At 57.1% G+C, this 24,734-nt stretch overlaps 1 protein-coding gene across 5 annotated transcripts in view; it reads right to left on the reverse strand.

Annotated features, from left to right (window-relative positions):
* Positions 1-839: 839 nt before the first annotated feature.
* Positions 840-24,734, reverse strand: part of ATP2B2 (ATPase plasma membrane Ca2+ transporting 2) — a 136,824-nt gene continuing 112,929 nt past the window's right edge. For 2 of the 5 annotated variants that reach the window (XM_055556989.1, XM_055556987.1), the window contains 11 exons: positions 23,167-23,346; positions 22,890-22,977; positions 20,387-20,493; positions 19,543-19,734; positions 14,619-14,832; positions 12,568-12,779; positions 12,208-12,315; positions 10,146-10,328; positions 8,228-8,399; positions 4,087-4,141; positions 1,163-1,264 (listed from right to left, as the gene is read on the reverse strand). In XM_055556989.1, the coding sequence (XP_055412964.1) occupies positions 4,134-4,141; positions 8,228-8,399; positions 10,146-10,328; positions 12,208-12,315; positions 12,568-12,779; positions 14,619-14,832; positions 19,543-19,734; positions 20,387-20,493; positions 22,890-22,977; positions 23,167-23,346 (1,464 nt within the window). In that variant the 3' untranslated portion in view covers positions 1,163-1,264; positions 4,087-4,133. Of the gene's footprint in view, positions 1,265-4,086; positions 4,142-8,227; positions 8,400-10,145; positions 10,329-12,207; positions 12,316-12,567; positions 12,780-14,618; positions 14,833-19,542; positions 19,735-20,386; positions 20,494-22,889; positions 22,978-23,166; positions 23,347-24,734 lie in introns of all 5 variants that reach the window. The other 3 variants (XM_055556986.1, XM_055556988.1, XM_055556990.1) reach the window with 2 other exon arrangements.

The following is a 24,734-nucleotide window of genomic DNA, read 5'->3' on the forward strand; positions in this document are numbered from 1 at the left end:
ATGGCTATCGTAAAACATCGAGGGGTGCAATCCAGGGAGGTGTCTGCCAGGCTGAGCTGTTTTTACAGCATCTCAGCCACCAGTGTTCTTAAACCATACAAATAGCCGAAGACGTTATCTACAGGTTTGTAAACAAATTACATTCTTCTTTTAGGACATAAATAAGTTAAAATAGAGCAATTTAAGCGGAAACAAGGCAACATGCCGGCAAAAAAATTTTATATATCCATGTATATATATTTATATATATATATATCTACCTATCTATATGGACGTATACAGTCTCAGAGAAGTATACGTTGATATAGATACAAAGAAATGGATATAACCTTGTGAGTGTCTGAAGTTCTTCGGTTCCATTGGTGCAAATTTACCAGGCGAGTTAAGCTCTGCAATTTCAAAAAGTTGTGAAATTAACCTGTACAACTGAGACCATGCTATGCAAGCATCTCAAAAACTTCACAGACCAGTGGATTGGATAAATAGTCTCAGAAAAGAGTCTGTTTTGCAGTTCCCGCCTAAGAAAAGAAACAAAACAAAACAAAACAAAACCCCTCCCCAACCCCCCAAAAACCAAACCAGGGGAGGACCGGAAGTATGCAGTACATTCATGCAGGGATGTGGCTGGCGCTGGGCAGGGGGCATGGTTGGTCCATGTCAGGCGGGAGCCAGGAAGGGCTAGTTCTGGGAAAACCCCCGCTCACTCCCTTAAGCCCCGCTCCCCACGAGATCCCGCCCTCGCCTCAAGGTGAAAAAGAGTTCAAACAGCATCTCAGCCAGAAAAAAAAAAAAGGGTCTGCTGGGTGGAATCTGTGTTCTCGCCAGTATTTTTTTTTTTTTTTTTTCCTGCTGTTGCTCGCTGCTGCTTGGGTCAGTCAGGTGCCTGGATGGGTGGCTGCCCGGGTAGGGGGTGGGTGTGGTGTGGCGGCGGGGTTGTGGGGGGGTTCCTCAGCTAAAGCGACGTCTCCAGGCTGTGGATGGGGCTCCCTGGACTTGAAGAGGTAGCTGATTTGCTTGTGTCGGTCGTCAGGTTGATCCCGCTGTCGATGGCGCTGTTGTTCTTGTTGAGCGACGAGGGCGGGCTCGAGTTCTGCTTGAGCGCGGCATCTTCTTCCAGGTCGGTGTCGTCGATGAGGGGGATGTGGGGCTGCGAATCTTCGATCCGGAACTCAGGATGAGCCATGAAGTTATGGATGGAGGTTCGAGACTCAGGCTTTTCTAGACCTTCATAGAGAGAGCTACGAAACGCCTTCACGACGCGGATCTGCAAGGGAAGGGCGGGGGTGAGGCGCACCACCGGGGGGGCGGTGGTCAAGCTCTGGGGGTCGGGGGTGGGCTCAGGGGAGGGGGGTGGGGAGGAAGAGGGGGCGGGGCACAGCGGGCGGCTGGAATCCACGGGACGGGAGCCGGAAGAATGGAGGAGGGAGGGGGCTCAGGTTATGTGCATCCGAGAGGTCTTTTTTGTTTGTTTGATTTTAATTGATCGGTTTGGGGACAGACTACAGTATTAGCACAGAAGGAAGGAAGCCCCGCCGTAGAGACGATGGGGAACAGTGGTTAGAGGAAGCTTAGTCCACTCCAGTGGGCACCCAGACCTAGTGAGAGACTGAGCCTTGTTAACTGGAAAGCAGAGCTTCGACCATGCAGAAGGGTAGCGGGGCCGCGTGGGAATCAAGGAAGAAGAAGGAGAGGCTATTTGTTAAAAAAAAAAAAAAAGAAAAAAAAGAATTCATCTTAGAAAAACCACACACCGTTAAGGAACCACATGACATGGAACAGATAACGGGTCACACACACACAAGGAACAGAGAGGAGAGATGGCTGGGTGAGCCGGGATGAGAGGGGGGACACATGAGGGCCAAACAGAGAAGGGGACATCGAACCAAAGCAGCAAAGCAAACCGAAGCCAACTCGGGGCTTTCTGGGGTGCAGCAGAGGCAGCCAGAAAGCGCGGAGGAGCCGGCGGCCGATGACATTCGGGGCTCGGGAGCATGCTGCGGTGGGGGGACGGGAACCACACGGCACACACAGACGGACACACGGCTACACTTGGAAGCCTGTACAATGTGAACGGAGGTCGTTTGTACCCAACGCTTCTTTCCTTCATGCATTTGGGAGGTAAACACTCGAGTATAGACTCAAAGCTCTGGCCAGTCATTGGAGTTGGCTTTGGGGTCCCTGATTTCCTGTTTTTTCTCCCCCTCTTTCTTTATTTGTGCTTTGAAAACACAAAACCCAAAAATGAGGCTAGAATCAGAGGGGCCAACTCAGCCCCTGGGTAGGATTCTAAGAGGGTTCGGAACTAAGCCACTGAACAGCCAAGATCTTTCATTGTCTGGGTCTCAGTTGGAAGCTGGGTTCCCTGCTGAACGGAAGGAGGCCGGACACGGAGGCGTCCGGGCCAGCAGACAGAACACTGGACTCGGAGTCAGGAAGGCCCGAGTCTGCGTCTTGGCTCTGCCACTTCTGGCGCCTTGACTGCAGGTGAGCCACGCCACCAGGCTGGCTGCCCTGTCCCGCCTCACAGGGGGCACAGGAACGGAACCCTTGCTTTGAAGAGAGGGTCCCGTCTCTGAACTCCTGGGAGGGGAGCCCTGCCTGCCATAGTGAGGGGCCGAAGGGACAAAAGCGCCTCCTCCTCTCTTCCCAGCCCCCACTCAGAGCGGAGCCAGCAGGCGGAGGGAAAAACAGGCATCGATGATGCCTGGGGGAGCAGACCCTCAGCAGAGGAGGTGGGGGTGCTGACCCGGAGAGCTCGGCCTTCCTGCCCCCACATCACAGGCCTGCGGGTGGGGGGCAGAGGACCGGACAGGGTGGGTGTGGGAAGGCCCTTGCGATCCCGGGATTTGTGGCACTAAACCCAGGTTGGTGGGGTGCGTGGCGGGAAAGCCCTGTCCATGGAAGTGATTTTTCATGATGACTGTGGCTGATGGTTTTAAGTGTCAGCTCAGGGTTTGCTCGACTATTGCAGAGAGGAGTCTTTGCAAAGCACATCATAAGCTCCTCTGCCTTCTAATTTAGAGAACACAGAGAATTTAAGTTTATCAGTGAGCCCTCTTGGTATTATGTAAGACTCCAAAGTTTTGATTTTTTAAAAAAAATTTTTCTCCTCTGCTGCCAGCCATCACTTACTAGTTGTGACTCTTCCTCATCTTCTCAAAACCACCTCTGTCCCTGGTCCTTCTTATGTGCTGTTGGGCTGGGGATTCTGGGGAAATCTGCCTGGTGGGATCCTGCTTTCAATAAGAGGCGTTGGGTGCTAAGCAAGAGCCAGCCAGACACCACGTGCTAGTGCTGGCCCTCCGTGGTGGCCATGTGGCTGTTCAGAGACGTCTTTCTCCCTGGACACCCTGTCTGTGGCTCTGTAGAGATTATGCAGTATTCTGACCTCCTGATAACTGGGCCATTACTCCCTTGGTTAAGTGAAAACAACAAAAAAGATGTAGGCCTCAGTCTTCCTAACTGTATCAGGGGGACACTAATGACCACTGTAGCTGCTAAGCCCCGTGCCCAGAGTGTTCGGAGGCTGAGCTGCAATGAGACGCCAGCCGGGGAGCGCCTGGTGGAGGAGGGGGGATGGTGGCAGGACCCTGTCGTGTGACTGACAACGCGGAGGGGACGACACACAATGAGATGCAGGCCCCTCGCCCTCCCCCTGGAATGGAGACGACAGAAAGAATGGACTGCTCTGGACAAAGACTGTGGGGACAAGACTTTCCGGGACACCCCGCCACGGCCGTTTCAAGTCTCCACTGCGGATCTCTCGCGGCTGAAATGGAAAACAGTATGGGAAGAAAAAAAGCTCTTCCGTCTCCCCTTCCCTGCCTGCCCTGGGGATGGGCCTGTGCTGGCGTGAGCCGCCCTGGGACGAGGGGTGAGGGGGGAAGAGAGGAAGGGTCTGGGGTCTTCAGATGTTTTGGTTTCATCAGCACAAAGGGGGCGGGGAGGCGGGGTGCTCTAAAGGAGATGCATAGGTCCCGGTCTGGGGTGGGTTGGACATACTCGAATGTTTACCCGGCTTCAAGGAAGCCAAGAGTCTGGGGTTGATTCACATTCATTTCAGGCTCAAGGTTAAAGACTCACAACCTCTTTTAATTTCACTCTCTCTTGCTGAACTCTGTGTCCAGGGTTCTCTAGCCCTCTAGGGAAACAAACACATGGAATATTCAGACAGCGGAGAGGTCTGGGCTCCCCCCCACCACCAACCAGAAGCAAGCCATTTCCTCGCCAACCCAAGTTGCACTAAATTAGTTACCAGGATACTAATGAGAGCTCCGGCTTCCTTTCCTTCCCTTCTCCATACCCCGCCTAAGAGACGCAGACTCCTCATCCTAGCGGTCCTCTGAACCTGGAATCTGCAGGGGTCTGGGAGGGGGCATGCCCTCTCTAGACTGGGAAGGCATGGGGAAAGTGGCCCGTCTGGGGTTAGGAGTCTGATGCTCTGGGCCTGGTTGGTTCGAAGGAACAGGAACTTCACTCATGAACGTGGAGCATGCTACGAACTTGCTAAATATGAAGACGGCCTGAGATGGGTTAGGAATTTGTGGGAGTAAGAGAGAGGAGCCGTGGAGGTTGGCCTCAGATTCTAGAGCTGAATGCTAACTCTGTTCCTGATCGCTGATGGGAGGACGCCCCCGCCCCAGTCGCTGCCAGGCTGATGGAAATCTCAAGAGGAGGAATGGCTTCCCTGGCCCCCTGGCCCCCAGAGCACTGGCTGCTTTTCACTGGATGTGGCTGTGGGTGTGGGCACTGGTTCCACAGTGGAAACTCAACCTCTGTGGGCTTGTCTGGCAAGTGGTGTGGGTGGTGGGGAAAACGCGGGACTCTGGAGTCAGATCTCTTGTCACTTACGTGCTGTGTGATCTTGGCCAAGTCAGGCCACTTCTCTGAGCCTCAGAGACTTGCTCACTTAAATGGAGGTATTGACAGATCCTCCCTCTTTGCATTTCAGTTGTGAAGTACATGTGGAGTGGAGGATGTGGGCAAGTGCTTTGGAAAATGGTGGGTTAGGCTCAAGTATCAGGGGCGTGCCATTAAGTTTCTAGGTGAAAAACTCGCTTTTGAGTGAATTGGAAGAGGAAAGCGAGGTCGTGGGCCAGAGTCTCCTTCTGATCATTTGAATGTCAGTCTGACCACACTCTCCGGTCACCGCAGGGCATCCGTCTCCTGGGGCCCCTTCTGTCTCACAGTGGTGCTGGGGGAGGGACATGGGACTTGCTGGGGGTGTTCCAGAAGTCAGCCTCACACACACAGCCCTTCCCTAGGTCTCTGTGGTCACTTCTGATAGCCCAGGGGACCGTGGTTGGACTCCTTCCAAGATTGGATGGCATCACCGACTCAATGGACATGAGTCTGAGCAAAATCCCGGAGGTGGTGAAGGACAGGAAAGCCTGGCGTGCTGCAGTCCGTGGGGTCGCAAAGAGTCGGACACGACTGAGCGACTGAACAGCAACAAAGGTACAGAAAGCCCAGGTGTTCTTTGCCTCAGCAGGCACCCTCCTTTACCCAGAGTCCTGGGAGGGAGATCCTGCTCGGCGGAGGCAGGGGCAGCCCATCTCTCCATCCACCCCATGTGGAGCCCTGCTTCCTGGCCACCTGCTTCACAACCTGTGCCAAGAAAGCCTCTGGGCTTCTGGAGGGAACTGCCTGGTGCCCAGAGGGCTCCTGGAGTCCCTGGAGACCAGAGGAGGCGACATGGCTATAGAAACTATTCAGGCAAAGGAGAAACTAAGGGGTATATATTTAGAGTTCATGTCATGACTATGTTGACCCAAATCTGTGTGTTGAGACCACAAAGGCTTTGATCCCTTTTGGAACAAGTACCCTCGTGCAGGGGGATGGCCAGGCTCTTTTTGGAGACCTGATGCCCAAGAAAAGGTCCTAGTAGGACCCAGAGTCACAGGCTGGATTCTGCAATCACAGGTAGGAATGCAAGACCCCTAAAGAGGCGTGATGCCTGGAGAGATGCAGGATGGTGCTTGGGCGAGGGAGTCATGCTTGAGTAGCCCCTTTAGAGTCCTCTGAGAAAATGACGGGTTATGGGCAAGACCTGTAGGCTGCTTCTCAAATGCTGTTCCAAAGCTGGGTCACTTCATGGGGTAAAGGGATCAACTTGGCCTGAAAGGAAGCTGCCTTAGAGAAAGGGAGCGAAGGGCAGGTGGAGATGGGCATTTCTCTGAAGGAAGAGTGTTGAGAACCAATTGGCCCAGGACTGGCCTTACTGAGTGGTTTTATAAAGAACAGAAGAGAGGACTCGAGACGACTGCGCTCTTTCCTCGAGACCGTGAGAGCTAAGGTGTGAGGTTGAACAAGGGAGAGGCTGCAGGGTGGCCAGGAGCGCTGTGAGCTCTGTGCTGGCCAGGACGAGTGGGGCCCCACGCTTCAAGAAAGAGACCGAGCCAGGGAGGACAAAGGACTGGACCTGGAGGCCACCTCCTGGGAGTCAGACCGGCTGGAGGGACGCAGGAGGGATGTGGGAACGGAGAGAAAGGGACTCTTCCCCACTGGCTGTCCAGCCCCGAGCACTTCTGGTCTCCACGCTTGGAGGTAGGAGGCACCGCTGAGCAAGGCCACGGCTTAGCTGATGTGGGAGTAAGGCCGATGGGTGCGGGCCTCCCGCTGAGGAGGGGCCTCCCGCTGAGGAGGGGCCTCTCTGGTGTGAAGGGAGAAGAGGGTGGGATCAAAGTGCCTCCTGCTCAGAGAGAGCCCGGCACTGACTTCTGATGACAAGGCCTCCTGGAAATGAGGCTCAGGCACCATCTGCTCAAATGGCCCCACTTCCCCTTGGCTCCTCTGGTTTCCCCATTGCTGTGTTTTCATGCCGATGAACCAGTACAGGGTTTTGCCACGTTTCTGCATGCCTCCTGTCATCTCACATACCTGGTGGGACTGTACCCACGGAAGGGTTCATGGGACGCACCACCAACAGTGCCCCGTGACTTGCGCCTCCTGCCTGAGGGCTCGGGCAGCATCGTGCCCACCCAGCACGTGGTCCTCTCTTGCCTGGTGGCAGAGGATGTGTGTTTGGGTCTTCTGTGCTTAGAAGAGGATAGAGGTCCCTTATAAACTACAAGAGATGAGGCCTGGAGCCTCATGAAAGAAGCCCGAGGGCTGGGAGTGAGCACACAGCTGGGAGAGAGGGGACCGACCAGACTGCAGCTCCCCCATTGTTTGGGAGAGGCTGACTAGAGACCAGGGAAGGGAGGCAGGTGGTAAACAGAATCTTCTCATGCCCTCTGGGCCCTGAGGTCATTAGGGGGCTCAGAAAGATCTAGACAAGGCCAGAGATGAGTGACCTTGGGCAGAAGCAGTGGTATAAGGAGATGAGCTCGTGGGAGGAAGCTGACGGAGGGGCTCAGAGTCCTAGGCTGCCCCTTTGATGAGGAAGGAGGAAGCTGAGGGTTGGACCAGGTCCACAAGCCTGCCGGCAGCCAGCCCAGATAAGACCCCGCAGGGTCAAGGGGAATGGGGTCAGGAGCCTTGACCCTTCCAGGGAGGGCTCAGGCCTTCACTGTGCTCCAAGCCCTGCTGCAGAGAGAAGAGTATACGAGGCAGCTGGGCTGTCAGATGCACAGGGCAGAGGATGGAGGGTCTGCACGACGGGGCACAGGGCCTCGGGCTACGATCCCCGTGGGGGCCTGGGTCCCCTGACCGACTGTGATCCCTAACCTCCAGTGCGCCCTCTGGGTGGGCCTCGCTGTGGCCGACCGTGACCCCGAGAGCCTTTTCTCCCTTGACCCACAGTGACCCTAGGCCTGACTTCGACTGCAAGACTGTGATCTCCTGGCCAACTCTGACCCTCGTAAGCCAGGCTTTCCCTGACCCTACACTGATTGGGACACCTCATACCCCTTAGCTGACTGCATCCCCACTTGGCCTCCGTGACCCTGTGGGGGACTGTGACCATTCGATCACTGAAACCTCCCTGAGTGACGGTGCTCCTTTGACTGACCCAGACTTTCTGACCACTCATGACCCTCCCAACCCCACGACGGCCTGGTCCGTAACCCCTGACCCTGACTCCAGACGCCCTTGACCCGACAAGGGACTGCCACCCCATGCCTGGCTGTGGTCGGCTGATCATCTGGGACCCTCCTCCTCAACAGCCGGGGCCCCTCAGCTCCCTGGGCCTAACCATGAGCGGCTGGCTGCCCCCCAGCCCCTGCCCGCCTGCCCCCCGCGGCGCTGGCAGTGGCGGCTCCCGAGGTGGTAAGGGGGTCACACTCACGCCCAGCTGCAGCAGGAGGAAGGCTGGTCGGAGAGGAAAGAGCATTGGACAACGACACGCGACTAGGGCTAGAGAGATTGGCTACGTCCTGGCTCTGGCTGGTGACGGAGGATTGTCTCCGCAGGGCCCCCTGAAAGGAGGCCCCGCTCTTGAAAGTATTGACTACTTCAATCTGCAACGGAGGAGAGAACGAGACAAGTTGCGAAGAGAACGGACACGACAGCTTCACGACTGACAGGCGCCACGCCACGAGGACAGCCGCAGCCACGGCAAGACGACACGCCACTTACACCAAGACGACAATACCAGACACGTCCAAGGCTCTGAGAGACGTCTGCTCAGTCGGGCACCTGGGCTTCCCGGGGCCCGGGGACAGTGGGGAGACCCAGGGCCCGGCAGCAGCACCGCTCTAGTGGCCTGGGGGCTGGTGGGCTGGGGGCGGGGATTGGGGGATGTTAAACGTGGGGTTTGCAGGCAGAAAGGGTGCTCAGCCCCTGGGACCAGGCGTGGAGCCAGAGTGGTGAGGAGGGGACTCCGGGGAGGACGGACATTGGCCCAGATACCCGCTCTGTCACATCCGAGCTAGGTGACCTTGGACAGGTCACTGCCCGGAGGCAGTTTCTTGTCCTTCAGAAGGGGCAATGCCACCAACCTACCTGGCAGGGCTAAGCTGTGAGGGACAAAGCACTGACCCACTTAGTGGTCCGTAAGAGTCAGGCTGGACGGGACTCGCGCCCGCTCAAGAAACTACAGTCCTTGGAATCCTCCTGAAGGGCTTGGCGGCCGGGCTGGGTGTCAGCACCAGGGCTCGGTGTGACAGCTGCCAGCCCTCGAGGGCAGTGGGGGTGGGGGGTGGCCAGGGGCCACCAGGAGGGCTAGTTCCAGCGCCCACAATGCTGGCTGTCAGGAGGCTCTGGGTCTGCAAGCTGCTCCCTGCACCCAGCACTCACAAAGGGCTGTCTCCCAAGCGTCAGTTACCCCTAAAGCTAGGTGGGGGGCTGGAAAGGCCCGGGAGATGTTTGGGACAACGCCCTGTGCAGGGTGAGGCAGCCCAGGTGATCTGTTTGTGTTGAGAATGCGTGGAAATGCAGTGGTCCGCCACGCGGGGCTGCGCACCCAAGGTTGGGGGCCCCTGACACGCTTCCCAGAGGGTGTGGGGGTGGGATGGGGCGCCATGACCTTCCCAGGCCGGCTGGGCAGGAGACTGCCCCACTCCTTGTCTCTGAGTCTTTTTGTTCTTCGCCAGGCAGGGCTGTGAAAGCACCCTGGGAACTGTAACACTGACCCAGGGAGAGGGATGCTGTGAGTGTGGGGGCCCCACCTTCTTGCCGTGTGTCGCCTGGTGGCAGGCTCTGTTCTGTGGGGAAGAAATCTGCTCTTGGCTGGACACACATCCCGCACCAGTGCTCTGCGTCTGTGTCCTTGCAGTGTGTGTTTTAAAACCGAACTTTGTTCCCCAAAACTGACTCAACGCCCCAGTGGGGGCTGGGGGAGTGCCTGAAGCACCCCCCTCTCCCCCGGCACCCCCAGGAGGAAGCTGTGTGCGCATGTGCAGAAGAGCCGGGCCTCAGGGCTGACCCCCTGGCCGGGAGAATCTGGGGCCCACCCTGGCCTCAAGCCGCCATCGTGGCCTCCTGGTAGCCACCCGGCAGCCCTGATCCACCGCCCCCCAACAGCCCTGAAGGGAGCCCCCCCCTCATCTCGGCCCTCGGAGCCACCCCTCCCCTCAAAGTCCACTGTGGGCGTGACCCTGGTGTGACCCCCTCGCCCAGTGGACGGGGAGGTGGGACATTCCCTCGCACAGCCAGGGAGAGCGCACGCGGGGAGCGTCGGTGCGCCCGAGGCTGATCAGAGGGTGGGGTCTGGGCCCGCCCCTCATCTCCGTCACCGCCCACCCGGCCCCGGGAGCCGCCCGTACCTGCGTCTGGATCCGGTTCAGACCTCGGAACCACAGGATCTGGCCCCGCCGCAGCTCGCGCTCGGCGTGGTCTATCTCCTCCACGTCCTCGTTGAGCTCCTCCTCGGGGATCTCCTCCTTCTGCGTGAGCCTGCCCGCCTCCTTGAGGAACTTGAGCCTGCTGGTCGGGATGGTGGCGATGACCTGCGGAAGGGCCCAGCCATTAGCGTCAGCATCCGCGGAGGGGGCCGGCTTCTGTCACTCACTCACCTAGTTACCGTCAACTCATCTCCCCCCTTCCCCAACCCAATCTTTATATTTCTTTCTAATTCCCTCGCTCATCCAGAGTCAGCAGGACATGGTGGGAAATCTTGGGAGTTGGACATACATGTGACTTTGACTACCCCAGACTTCACTGGTCACGTGACCTTGGGCAAGTCATGTAACCTCTCTGAGCTCTAGCTTTCCCTTCTGGAAAGCTGGGGGCCAGTTCTCAGAGTTGGACATGGTGTGTCTTAAGTCAGTGGCTTATTCTTCCTGAGGTCCCTGGGGTGCCCAACCCTGGGCAACAGGGGCTCGGAGCTTAGGTGCCTGGGGGCAGTCAATGCTGGGAGACTCTTGGAATGTCTGCCCTCCTGGAATGGAAGGCAATACAGGAAGGGGCTATGTCTTCCCTTCTTACTCTTTCTCCAAACGGCTTGTCCGTAGGGCTGAGGCCTGAGTGCAGGCCCTACGGGGTAACTGAGGTGGCTGGGGTCAGAGGCCGCTTACATCTTCTCTAGGGACAGAAAGGGGCTGGCCTGGACACTCTCAGGGGTTCCCTGGGAGTCTGAGGTGGCATCGTCCTTAGGGGTCAGGAACCATCTTGTCCAGACGCCAAGGGCTCCCTGAGGGAGCAGGCCCCCATGAGACAAAGATGTCCAGGCTCAAGGGTGCCCGAGGAATGGGCTTGCTAAGTCAAATCTAGTTTATCAACTCTCCAAAGACACTCTGAAGTTTAAAGAAGGTTATTTTGAGTGAAACTAAAGTTCCTTCTTGACCTTCTAGTTAATTTCTGTCACTGGAGTTTCCCACTTTAGCCTGGGAAGAGCTTGAAGGCAAGACCAATGTCTTAGGTCTGCCGGGGCCCTCTGCCTAGATCCAGCTCCAGACACCATGTCCTCTGAGCTGCGAGCTGTGAGCTCGCGACGGTGCATGTGTGCGTGTGCATGTGGCTTGGTGGGGGAACGTTCTGGAGAGGAGCCAGCCCAGGGTTCCCCAGAGCCTCGGAGGGTCATGGATGGCTGCAGACACAGCACCGCGATGCAGCAGAGGTCACCCGTCTTACATTCCCTCGGAGCTCTCTGCAGGAGCTTCTGCTGGGTGTCACAACCCCTGTGACACCCTTTACAACTGGCCGCCTCAGGCTCTGAGCCTTGGCTGGCCATGACATCTAGTTAGAGTTTAATAACATCGATCGTGTTACTTTTTTTTTTTTTGTCAGCTTCTGTTTATAGCAAATAATACTTACTTTCCTATCATATTAGTAATGTAAGTTGCCTTTTGAAATAAATTTCAGTTAAAAAACCAGACAGGACTAAAAGAAAATATCAAACAACAGGATCAGTGGTGTATGTGTGCACGCGTGTGTGCTCAGCCGCTTCAGTCGTGTGTGACTCTTTGAGACCCCATGGACTGTATGTGGCCCACTGGCCTGGTGTCTCTGTCCATGGGATTCTCCAGGCAAGAATACTAGAATGGGCTGCCATGCCCTCCTCCAGGAGACCTTCCCGACCCAGGGACTGCACCCTCGTCTCTGGCATCTATCTGTGTCGGCAGGTGTGTTCTTTGCCACCAGCACCACCTGGGAAGCCCCTCGGCGGCGTATAGCTGGAAGCAAAAGTCATAGTGGCGATACCCACATGACCATCATGTGAGACCAGGGTCAACCCCTGTTGCTCCAGCCCCCAGAAATGGGGGCCAGACAGCTAGTCCCTGCAGGAGCCAGGACCTATGGGTGAGGATCCTGGACTCCCCCAGCCAGTGCTCTCTCCGGGGCGTCCCTGCCGAGAGGCCCCTCGCGCTGCCCACCTGCAGTACTCACCTGGCCCCAGACAAGCTCTCCTAACCCGATGAATATGCACCACATCCACTGGTCCAGCTGCAGCGGGGAGCAGCTGAAGGGCTTCCCCCCAAACTGCACGATCACTATCTGGAGAGAAAGGGGGCAGAGAGAGACAGAAAGGCCATCAGGGGCCAGCTCAGAGGTCTGGACTCCCAGGGCATTGCCGAGGGGCTCCGGCTGCCTGCTGCTGCCCCCGCCAGCCAGGCCGGCATGGGGGCCTGGTACCTAGATGGCAAAGGTGCCCAGCCCCCCGCCAGCCAGGCCAGCATGGGGGCCTGGTACCTGGACGGCAAAGGCGCCCAGCCCCCCGCCAGCCAGGTCAGCATGGGGGCCTGGTACCTGGATGGCAAAGGTGCCCAGCACGATGGTGCAGAAGATGGGGTTCCGGAAGATGCCGTCGAAAACATTGCGCTCGCCGTGGATCTTGCGGGCGTTGATCTCGTTGAAGAGCTGCATCATGACGAAGGTGTTGAAGATGATGGTGTAGTGCTCAGAGGGCGGTGAGTGCAGGGGTGCGTTCCTCCCGCTGTCAATCTGGAACATCTTCTCACCTGCCAAGTCGAGAGAGGGCGGGAGCTGGGCTGAGGGTCGGGACTGGAGGGGATGCCTGGCCCTGTGTGGGGGCCTCTTCTGACCAGCCAGGAGGGTCACCCAGATGCGGGAGGCACTCTCTGGACACTGGGGGGCTAGGTGGGCCTGCGCCATGGGGTGTAAGTGAAGGGGTAACAGCACCCTTTCTTTAGGGGCCAAGTGCCTTGAGTGAACTTTCTTCCAGTTTTTTGAGGAAATCTAATAAAGGCGGGAGGCCAGCTGTGCTTCCAGGCAACAGGGCTTATAAAAAGCGGTCCCTGGTTGGCAAACTCCTCTGGACTGGGAGGACAGGGCGTGGCCTTGGAACATTTGGCGGGAGGCCTTGGCTTTCTGCTCTTGTGTTGTTTCTCAGTTACTCAGTTGTGTCTGACGCTCTGAGACCCCATGAGCCCGCCAGGCTCCTCTGTCCTTGGAATTCTCCAGGCAAGAATACTGGAGAGGGTAGCCATTCCCTTCTCTAGGCGATCTCCTTGACCCAGGGATTGAACCCAGATCTCCTGCATTGCAGGCAGATTCTTTACTGTCTGAGCCACCATGGAAGCCGTAGCTTTGGGTTCCCCCAAAAGTACGGCTGCCTATAACTGAGCATGTCCTTGCGGAGAACTCTGGGAGCTCAAGGGGCTGTTACAAGAGAGACCAGTTCCTATATGGATGGTGAGCCTTCCAGGCCAGGCTGGCTCCAGACCCACCCAGGTGGCCTCCCTCATTCTTTGAGAGGGCTCAAAGAATGACACCACGGGGGCTGTCACGTGGTGGGGGCAACGCAGCTCCCGGCTGCTCTGCGGACACCACCCACGGCATGCCTGATGCCGTCCCGTGTTCTTGTGCAGCGCTGCACAAGCTGGTGCTGGGAGGGCTTGTGGGTTTTCTGACGGTGAGAGTCTAGCTGAATCCAGAAGCACCCAGAGCAGATGCTCAAGTGGGGAAGCCAGCGAGTCAACCAGGGGCCTCCTCCTCCTTTCTTCCCCAACCGACAGCTTTCTCTGTGAGTCTCTGCTGCTCTGCATTCCCGAACATCCTCTAAGGCTTCTCACGATCATCCTTACAACTATCCTGCCAGCACAACAAACAAGAACTGCCCTTTGAGAAATGGGCTCCCGCCCCAACCCATCCAGGCTTGCTGGCGTCAAAAGCCCAGCTCAGGGATCTGGGGAATCCCACTGGCCCCAATTTGTTGTGTGACCCTGGCCCACCATCTGCCTGCCTCTGGGCACCTCCAGGTGCCAGGGGTCAGATTACCTTGGAAGCACCCTGGAAGCCAGGCCAGTCTGAGTTTCAGCCAGGTCTCTTTTCAGCCAAGGTGCCCCCTCAGCCTGGCTGCATGTCCTCGGGCAAGTCACCTCCCCTCTCTGTCCCTGGTGCCTCATTGTCATGGGGGTGGTGGCACAGATGCCCAAGAAAAGTGTGGAAACAGCTGGCTTGTAGGCAGGTGTGTGGCTCTTTTCCAGGAGGCCTTGGTGAGGAGCCTTGTACGGGGCAAGGGTCACGTGTGGGAGTGCTGGGAGCAGGGGCCGGTCACTCCCCCTAGTGTCTCGGGCTCCTGGGGGGCTGGCATGAAGCCCTGCCTTGCACAGTGCGTACAGTGTCCAGAACTGTCATCTGTGGAAAAGCCCAGTCTTTGGGGTTGCCAGACCTGGGCCAGGGCCTGGCTCTACCCAAGATTTGCTGTGTGACCCCAAGCCACTAACTTCACCTCTCTGGGCCTCCATTACCTCCTCAGCAAACAGGCGGGTGACTGGGAGTCCAGAGCGGCCGGGTCTGGGCCATGGAGTCCTGGGTGGGCAAGGCAGGGGACTCACCGACGAAGAGCAGGGTGAAGATGAGGGTGAGCTGGTAGACGGCATGGCCCAGGATGTTCTTCATCATGGTCCGAGAGATGAGGGGCTTGTTGCGGCCATACGGCTTCCTCAGGAGCAGGGTCTCGGTGGGCGGCTCAGTGGCCAGCGCCAGGGAGGCGAACGTGTCCATGATGAGGTTCACCCAGAGCATCTGCACGGCCTTCAGGGGGGAGTCCTGGGACCGTGGGTGAGACGGTAGTGATGAATATCTCCTAGATATTTATCACGGGAGGTTGGCCAGCCACTGCCCTGGTGTGCCTGGCGTGGGGCTCATCGCCAGGTGTAAGCTGCTCCCCTGAGGCCAGCTCTGCCAGTGTGTTTCCCTTGGCTGGCCAGCCCAGCCCAGGGTTCCAGAGTGCGTGCTGAGTAGGTCTGCGAGGCCTTCCGTGGAGAACCACCCAGCCCTATCCACCTCAGCGCTGTCTTCTCCCCCAGGGAGAAAATCAAGCCCCAGGCATCATGGCCATCACTTCCACACCCTGTGCTTTGTAAATATAGCTACACCCCCGCCACCTTCACTCCTCCCCTCCAGCCCCCATTGGCCATGTCTCTCGTCCAGGCTCAGGTCAAGAGTCCCCACAAGCATCTTCCACACAGACCCCAGCTCCCCTGCTTCCTGCTGCCTCTTTCCCCTTAACCATCAGTGAATCAATGACTCGGGCTTCTCCTGTCTCACAACAATGCCTGGCACCCTGTCCCCTTTTCACTACCATCCAATTTCTCCTTCAGTTCAGTTCAGTTCAGTCGCTCAGTCGTGGCTGACTCTTTCCAACCCCATGAATCGCAGCACGCCAGGCCTCCCTGTCCATCACCAACTCCCAGAGTTCACCCAAACTCATGTCCATCAAGTCGGTGATGCCATCCAGCCATCTCATCCTCTGTCGTCCCCTTCTCCTGCCCCCAATCCCTCCCAGCATCAGAGTCTTTTCTAATGAGTCAACTCTTCGCATGAGGTGGCCAAAGTATTGGAGTTTCAGCTTTAACATCATTCCTTCCAAAGAACACCCAGGACTGATCTCCTTCAGAATGGACTGGTTGGATCTCCTTGCAGTCCAAGGGACTCTCAAGAGTCTTCTCCAACACCACAGTTCAAAAGCATCAATTCTTCGGCACTCAGCTTTCTTCACAGTCCAACTCTCACATCCATACATGACCACTGGAAAAACCATAGCCTTGACTAGAATGGACCTTTGTTGGCAAAGTAGAGTCTCTGCTTTTTAATATGCTCTCTAGGTTGGTCATAACTTTCCTTCCAAGGAGTAAGCGTCTTTTAATTTCATGGCTGCATTCACCATCTGCAGTGATTTTGGAGCCCAGAAAAATAAAGTCTGACACTGTTTCCACTGTTTCCCCATCTATTTCCCATAAAGTGACGGGACCAGATGCCATGATCTTCATTTTCTGAATGTTGAGCTTTAAGCCAACTTTTTCACTCCCCTCTTTCACTTTCATCAAGAGGCTTTTGAGTTCCTCTTCCCTTTCTGCCATAAGGGTGGTGTCATCTGTGTATCTGAGGTTATTGATATTTCTCCCGGCAATCTTGATTCCAGCTTGTGCTTCCTCCAGCCCAGTGTTTCTCATGATGTGCTCTGCATATAAGTTAAATAAGCAGGGAGACAATATACAGCCTTGACGTACTCCTTTTCCTATTTGGAACCAGCCTGTTGTTCCATGTCCAGCTCTAACTTGCTTCCTGACCTGCATATAGGTTTCTCAAGAGGCAGGTCAGGTGGTCTGGTATTCCCATCTCTTTCAGAATTTTCCACAGTTTATTGTGATCCACACAGTCAAAGGCTTTGGCATAGTCAATAAAGCAGAAATAGATGTTATTCTGGAACTCTCTTGCTTTTTCCATGATCCAGCGGATGTTGGCAATTTGATCTCTGGTTCCCCTGCCTTTTCTAAAACTAGCTTTAACATCTGGAAGTTCACAGTTCAGGTCTTGCTGAAGCCTGGCTTGGAGAATTTTGAGCATTACTTTCCTAGCGTGTGAGATGAGTGCAATTGTGCAGTAGTTTGAGCATTCTTTGGCATTGCCTTTCTTAGGGATTGGAATGAACACTGACCTTTTCCAGTCCTGTGGCCACTGCTGAGTTTTCCAAATTTGCTGGCATATTGAGTGTAGCACTTTCACAGCATCATCTTTCAGGATTTGAAATAGCTCAACTGGAATTCCATCACCTCCACTAGCTTTGTTCGTAGTGATGCTTTCTAAGGCCCACTTGACTTCACATTCCAGGATGTCTGGCTCTAGGTGAGTGATCACACCATCGTGATTATCTGGGTCATGAAGATCTTTTTGGTACAGTTCTTCTGTGTATTCTTGCCACCTCTTCTTAATATCTTCTGCTTCTGTTAGGTCCATACCATTTCTCTTTACCACCACCCAATTTCTCTTCACCTTTTACCTTTACGTGAAGCAAGTACTATATGTCTCAGTAACTCCACCAAAAAAAAAGAAAAATGTTTTCCTGGTAGAAACTTCGGGCAAGTAAGGAACAGAGGAAGCCAAACTTCATCAAGGATCTCCCCACTTATGGGTTTCCTGCCATCCACATTCTGGGATGGATCCTTCCACATGTCTCCCCGGCTGAGACCGGGATCACATATTCCTACACTTCTGTGCACAGTCCTCTCCTGTGGTCTATGCTGCCTGAAGGTGTGTAGACCCCATCGTTTGTCCCCCATCCTATCCTCACACCTCCACACCCCCCAAAATGCCTTTCCCCAAGGGCAGCACCACCTTTCTTGTCACAGACTGAGGCATACTTTTCCAGGCCCGTCTCACTGAACCTCGAGGAATCTGACTGCACCCTGACCCCTCTCTGGGCGCCCTTCTCTTTGACTCCTCCTTCTCCAGCTCCTTCTTCCCTTACCCTTTAAATTTGTGTTCCCTGTGGCCCATTCCTCAGCCCTGCCTCCTGATGCAATTGCCTACCTCTCCCCACATCACCCTCCCTCCAGCCCAGACCGGGCCCTGTGGCTGCAGCCTTTCCCACGGGTGGACACCTCCTGTAGGAAGCTCACAGGCCCTATACACCTAACAGCCTGGGGTGGGCTGTTCCTTGCCCCCTGGTCCTCTCAGTGTGGCTCCTGAGGCCCCACCGCCTACACCTCACACCCTCATTCACCTCCTAGATACTTATCACCTCCCCTCCCCCAGGCCACCCCTCCCACCTCCGCCCCAGCTCAGTCACGCTCCCCACTCCCCTCAGCTTCTTCCTGTCCATCAGCCTCCTCTGATTACATGCACCTTGGGGTCAGGGCCCCTCTATCCTCACCAAGGCCTTCACAGCCCTCAACTCAATCCAAGACCTCAGGCAAACAGTCCCTTCGGCACTTCAGTTTCCTCGTGCGGCTCCAGCTGGTCTCCAAGAAACTTGGCGTGAGTGGCTGTTCCTCCCTAAACCATCACTAGAGGGAGCCTCTTGTCCACAGAGCAGGAGAGAAGGGCCTGGTGAGCAGAAGGGACACCACCTCCCCACCTCCGCTCCAGCCCAAGGCTCTCACTCTCAGGGCTGGGGTGTTGGGAGCTGCCATATGCATCCTCAAGGACCCAGAATACAACAGAGGGAACAGCATTCTCTGGGCCACACAGCTCTTCAGGACAGAGGCACCGGTACCAACAAAGCCCCGTCTAGTCAAAACTATGGGTTTTCCAGTTTTCCAGTGGTCATGTATGGATGTGAGAGCTGGACAACAAAGAAAGCTGAGCGCCGAAGAGTTGATGCTTTTGAACTGTGGTGTTGGAGAAGACTCTTGAGAGTCCCTTGGACTGCAAGGAGATCCAACCAGTCCATCCTAAAGGAGATCAGTCCTGAATATTCTTTGGAAGGACTGATGCTGAAGCTGAAACTCCAATTCTTTGGCCACCTGATGCGAAGAACTGACTCATTAGAAAAGACCCTGATGCTGGGAAAGATTGAAAGCAGGAGAAGGGGATGACAGAGGATGAGATGGTTGGATGGCATCACTGACTCGATGGACATGAGTTTGAGTAAAGGGAGTTGGCGATGCACAGGGAGGCCTGGCATGCTGAAGTCCATGGGGTCGCAAAGAGTCAGACACAACTGAGCAACTGAACTGAACTGGGCAGGTACCCCACAGGCCCCTCTGTCCTCCAGAGCCTCTGGGCTTCTGGGGGCTCCTGTGGGCAGGAGCTTGTTTGCCCACATGGTTGCTGGGAGAGGCCTTCCCTCTCCTCCCCAAGCGAGGCTGGTCAGCCCTTGGCCACAGGCAGGCAGGAGGCTGCGGGAGCAATGGCAGGCACCTGGCTGGCCCATCCTCTGAGGCTCAGTTTCTGCCTCTGTGAAATGGGGATCAACACAGTTCCCATCGCACGAGGGAGGTGAGGAGGCAGTGAGGCTGCAGGGGCTGGGCCTGCCTGTCAGCTCCAAGGGGCCCAGGATACAGGGCTGCTAGAGACCTGGCTGTAAAGGTGGGGCCAACTCCTGCTCTCCCAGTAACCGAGTCTACCCAGCCCAGGAACCCAGGCACTCAGGCCTTCCCTGATGCACTCCACGCCACAGCTGGGGCTCCCAGGGCCGCACCAGCTCCGTGATGCCAGCTGGCTGCCTGTCTGGTGCCGGCCTCTCTCTGCCCCTTTACGTGGCCAGGGGCCCTGCCTTCCTGGAGGGGGTCCCTCTCCTGCCTCCTGGAACAAGGGCCGGTATCTCCACTGGCTGGCTGACCTCGGGGTAGTCCTGCCACCTCTCTGAGCCTCCTTTCCTGCACTCTGTGTGGCTGGTGCCTCTGTGGGTGGCTCTGTGATGCGGTTCTTGGCCCTTGGCACGGAGCTGTGACAGTCTGGGACAGCCCCTGTGCGTGGTGCCCGTCCTCCCCCGGGCTTCAGCTGCCCCACCCCGCCCACCCCTGGAGGACCCACCTGCGTGATGCAGGCGCCCGTGAAGGCCACGATCACGGCCACCACGTTGACGGTCAGCTGGAACTGCAGGAACTTGGAGATGCTGTCGTAGACGTTGCGGCCCCACATCACCGCCTTGACGATGCTGCTGAAGTTGTCGTCTGTCAGGATGATGTCCGAGGCCTCCTTGGCCACGTCCGTGCCTGCGATGCCCTGTGGGGATGGGGACAGGACCCTGGCTGGGGCAACCGGAGAGGCGAGCGGCTCTAGCAGCACCATCCTCGCCCCCCGACCACCGCCCACACACACACACGAATCCCCAGCACTGCAGACCACACAGGAGCCTGTCTGCCCACGTGGTTGCTGGGAGAGGCCAGGCCTCCGAACACCTGCCCTCTCCTCCCCAAGTGAGGCTGGTCAGCCCTTGGCCATGGGGAGAGAGGAGGCTGCCTCTCCCAGTGACAGAGTCCAGCTGGCGCAGGAACCCAGGCACCACACCGGACACGCATGTGTACATGCATGCGCACGTGCACACACACACACACACACACACACACACACACGCACACACGCCACCCCTACTCTTCAAGACCCAGCCTTGAGGCCAACCTCTGCCTTCAGGAAGGGGGCCCTTCCACTCTGTCCCTTCCCTTTCCTAGACCCATCACTGCAGGAAGTCTCTCCTTCCTTCTTGAGGACAAGCTGAGCGTCAAGACCTCTGGGAGCGTCAGGTGGACAGAGGGTGGGCGGGGTGAGCACCAGGGTTCCTGCATCCCCCCGCTGGAGGCTGGTGGTCCGCGCGTCCCCCTTAGCCCCTGCCTGCGGGCTCCTGCCAGCTGCCGCCCCAGCCCCCGTGCGCTCCTACCATGGCGAAGCCCACGTCGGCCTTCTTGAGCGCAGGCCCGTCGTTGGTGCCGTCCCCCGTCACGGCCACCACCTGCCGCTGCTCCGTGTGCGTGCTGTCGATGATGCCTGTGGGCGGGGCGGGCGTGTGCTCAGGGCCCTGGGACCCCCCTGGGGCCGGGGGCCCAGGCTGGCACAGCCTCCTCCCTGGCCCCTGCCCCGCCACCCCCCTGACTCCATCAAGCTTCATCCCAGCTCCCAGCACCTACAGGAGACATGGGGCCCCTTAGCCCAGTGCTGGCTGCAACTAACACTCCCTCGTTGGGGCCTGCTGCCTCTCCAGGGTCCTCTTTGCTCTCTGCAGCCCATGGCCACAGCAGTGACCACCCTGGCCAAACTCACCTCCCCTGTCCAAACCCCAGGCGCCTCTCTGTTCTCCAGGGAAGCCAGGTTTGGCCAGGGGGCCACCCATCTGCTCCGCCAGCATCTTGTGCTTGGGGCGGGGGGCCAGTCACACCTGAGGAGGCCTGGGCTCTGCCATTTGCTAATGACCACTCTCTAGATACTCATCCTTAATAAAACCTTCAGCAAGTAGCAGTGACAGATGACATGTGGCTCGCGTCACTGAGTGAGTGAGGGCCAGAGGAGCAGGACGAGTGAAAGAAGTCACCTCTGCCCGCCGCTCAGGTGGGAGTTACCGGGGTTCGGCAGCTCCTCTAGTTCCACCCCCATGGGGCATACAGACACCACCTTTGCCTTCAGCGGGGCCGGGCCTCTCTCCTGAGCCCTGACTCCATGGACACCTCCACTGGGATGTCAGAGAGCCTCCAGCCCAGCCTCCTAAATCACGTGCATCCGTTTCCCCTCAAGTCTGTCCCTTCTTCTGCGACTCCCGACACCCAGCTGCCCCCTGTAAACTTCGCAGCAGGCTCTCAGGCAGGAACACACTGAGCAGTCCTGGACTCCCATCTCCCCTCTTCCTCCGCCCCATCCGGGCCAGGCCCGTTCCCCCCACAGAGAGCTCTCAGACCTGCCCACTCCCAGCGCACCTGCTCTGTCCCCAGCCTGCCCCCAGCATCCCCTCTCACAGCTGGACCATCCCAGCGGTCCCTCCATTTCCAGGCGGCTCTCCACTCAGCAGCAGGGAGGGAGATTTCTAAAACACCGCTTCTCCATCGAGGCCCTCCTGCAGCTCACCACCTAGGCTAGCAGTGCAGGTCACCACCGCGTGTTCAAGGCCCCGTGTGATCTGAGGCTGAGACTCCCTTCTCCAGCCCTTCCTCCCTCTCTCACTGGAGGCCCCGGGCCAGCCAATGAACTTCCTCCCACCCCTTGAAAGCACCTGGAGACCTTTTCCTCTGGACTTCCACAGTGTGGTTCCCTGTCCTGCCTGAAACACAGGTCCGCCCCCTGGACCCCATCCCTCAGCCTGCGATCTGACAGCACCCCCAGGTGGAGTGAGAGGCCAGCAGGGGGCCCCAGGAAGCCTCCTCTTCCACCGCTGTGGCCTCTGTGCAGGGAAATGACCTATTCAATGTCTACTGGGTGAGACCTGGCCATGAAATCCAAGAGGGAAGGGCCACGTCGGCCAAGAGATGGGCCTGACACACAGTAGATACTCAGTAAACATTTGTCAAGAGAATGAGTGAATGAATGAATAAGTGATTGAATAAAAAATGGAGCTGGGTTGGGGGGTCTCCTGCAGTTCAGGGGCTCAGTGTTTCTAAGGCCAGGTCTGCCTCCATTGAAGTCTTTGGGCAGCACCTTTGGAAGACGAATCTAAGATGCCCTATGGCTGACCTCAGTCAGAAAACTTCCCCTTATGGCCATTCAACAGATGGAAAAATTGAGTCCTGGGGCTGGACACTTGCCAAAGGCCACAGAGCAGGACAGGGGGCAGAGCCAGGGTTTTAACTCAGGCCTGTGTGACTCTGAAAGTGCCCCGCATCTGGCCAGCGAGATGGGCTCAGTGAGGGGTGCGTCGTCCCCCTGGAAGAAGTCAGGGAAGAAGGACACTGGCTTTGGGCCTCATGTCTCAGATCGCTGTTCCCAGGGTAGCCCATGCCTGGGGTCCTGGTCACACACATGGGACAGCGTCCTTAGAGACCAGGCAGGCCAAGGCTCTCAGACTCACAAGGTGTGGGCCAGACTGGGAACATACACAAAGGAAGTGGGCTGAGTGTCAGACCTAGTGGTTAAGACAGCATCACATGGGAACAGCAGGGTCTGTGTCCAGTCATTCAACCTGAACATTAACCAAGACACACCACCCAAATCAGCTTGTCGGTGGGCTCCTCAGCCCTCAGTCCCATTGCTGCCCATGGGAGCGGGGACCTAGGGCAAAGGCCCACCACCTCCTCATGCCGCTGTGGCCCTTGGCAGGCCTCCTAGGGCGTCCCCAGGTATGAGGGGTCCCAGGCGGGAGCCGCTGTCATCCTGGAAAGACGCTGAAGGCGCTAGGTCAGGAAAGCCCCAGAGGCCTGGTGCCTGGACCTCAGCACTGCCCGGGCCCACCCAGGCCTTACCTTTGACCAGGGTATGCTTGTCCGTGGGCGAGGAGCGAGCCAGCACCCGCAGCTTTGGCCAGATCTTATCGATCCGCTCCTGCTCAATCTGGAAAGGGACGGGGGAGGGGCAGGTGAGTGGGGCTGAGGAGAGAAACCGAGGCCCAGATAAGGGAGGGGACTTGCCTAGACCACTGGGCTCTGAGCGGCACACTGGCTGGCTACCATGCACGCCCGTGCCTCCTGGGCCCCCGTCCGGGCCCAACCCTCCGAGGACCCTTTGCGCTGGGCCATGTACCTCCCCTTTCTCGTTGCGGATCCTTCGGTTGAACTCCTTGCCCTCGAGGCACAGGAAGTCCTCCCCGGGGTGGATGATGCCACACTTGATGGCGATGGCCCGCGCTGTGTTGATGTTGTCACCGGTGACCATGCGGACCGTGATGCCTGCTCGCTGGCACTTGCGGATGGCTTCCGGGACCTGGGAGGGAGGGCAGGAGCCATGGAGTGGATGGCACCTTGGGTAGGCCCTCCCTGCCTTCATGGATTCCAGAGCCTGTTCACAGGCGGCACCACAATAAGGGGTCTAGATGACTGGGAGACCCTCATGGCACGCAGACCATCTCCTCCCTTCCTGTGCCCATGGCAGGCATTGCTAATCGATCCCAGCACACTCTGATTAAACCCAGATGTGGTCTCACAATTCTTTTCTGCAGTGTCCCTGACAGCCATCACCTATCGAGAGTGACGGGGCATCCTAAGATAACACCATTGACTATTCTGACCTGGACAAGAACTTTAAGAAACACTGCAGTAAACACCCTCTTGGATATGGTCCCAGGCAGGAGTACAGAACACTGCATTACTGCACAGGATATTGTCCCTGCTTTATCCACATGCACATTTCCTGCAAATGCAATGTTAAATATGTTTGTGTACTTTGGGTTTTTTTGGAGGGGGGCTGGGCAGGGGAAGAACATTGCATTTTAGGGCATATTATTTACATAGTGTTACACTGCCTTAGATAAATGCAAATAACTAGGCTTCATGTAAAACATGACATGTCCCTGGGAGAATAAGGACTTCCTACTGCCCTTGTTGTAATGATAGACTGACGTCTGGACCAATTCGGACAGAGCAGGCCCAGCCAACCAGGAGCCAGCAAGTCCCCCAACTCTGACCTCTAATCCCCACTCCACCCCCACTCCCCACCCCACCTATGCAGAGCTCTGGATCTGTCTAGCAATTAGGATGCAAAAGCCAGCCTGGGAGCTTCCCCGGTGGTCCAGTGGTTAAGAATCTGCCTTGTAATGCAGGGGTCATGGGTTCGATTCCTGCCTGCCTCTTTGCGACTCCATGGACTGTAGCCCACCAGGCTCCTCTGTCCATGGGATTTCCCAGGCAAGGGATCTAGAGTAGGCGGCCATTTCCTCCTCCAGGGGATCTTCCCAACCCAGGGATTGAACCCATGTCTCTGGCATGGGCAGGCGGATTCTTTTCCACTGAGCCACCTGGGAAGCCCCCATCCTGCAGTGGAGGGAGAAACAAACATCCGGGAGAGGCAGGGCCCGGGTCAAGGCTGGGGAGCCTTCTCCAGCTCTCTGAATTCTCTAAGAAGCCCATGGTGACAGGGAGTGCTCTCCGTCCTTTGAAGGGCTGGAGCGGGACACACTGACCAGGGGCCGCCTCTGGGTGTATTCCCAGGGTACGAGGAGGAGCCTTTTGGTGCCCACGCAGAGCTTGGGGCCCTGTGAGCAAGGCCTCTGCTTTGCGCCACGGCACCTGCTCACGTGAGCAGATGTGACCTCTTTTTACAGAGCTGGAGGGAGTGGGGATGTGGGAGGTCTGAGATCCCGTTTACATAATTTA

This window comes from Bubalus kerabau, chromosome 20 (genome assembly GCF_029407905.1).
Source record: "Bubalus kerabau isolate K-KA32 ecotype Philippines breed swamp buffalo chromosome 20, PCC_UOA_SB_1v2, whole genome shotgun sequence".
Classification (NCBI taxonomy): domain Eukaryota; kingdom Metazoa; phylum Chordata; class Mammalia; order Artiodactyla; family Bovidae; genus Bubalus; species Bubalus kerabau.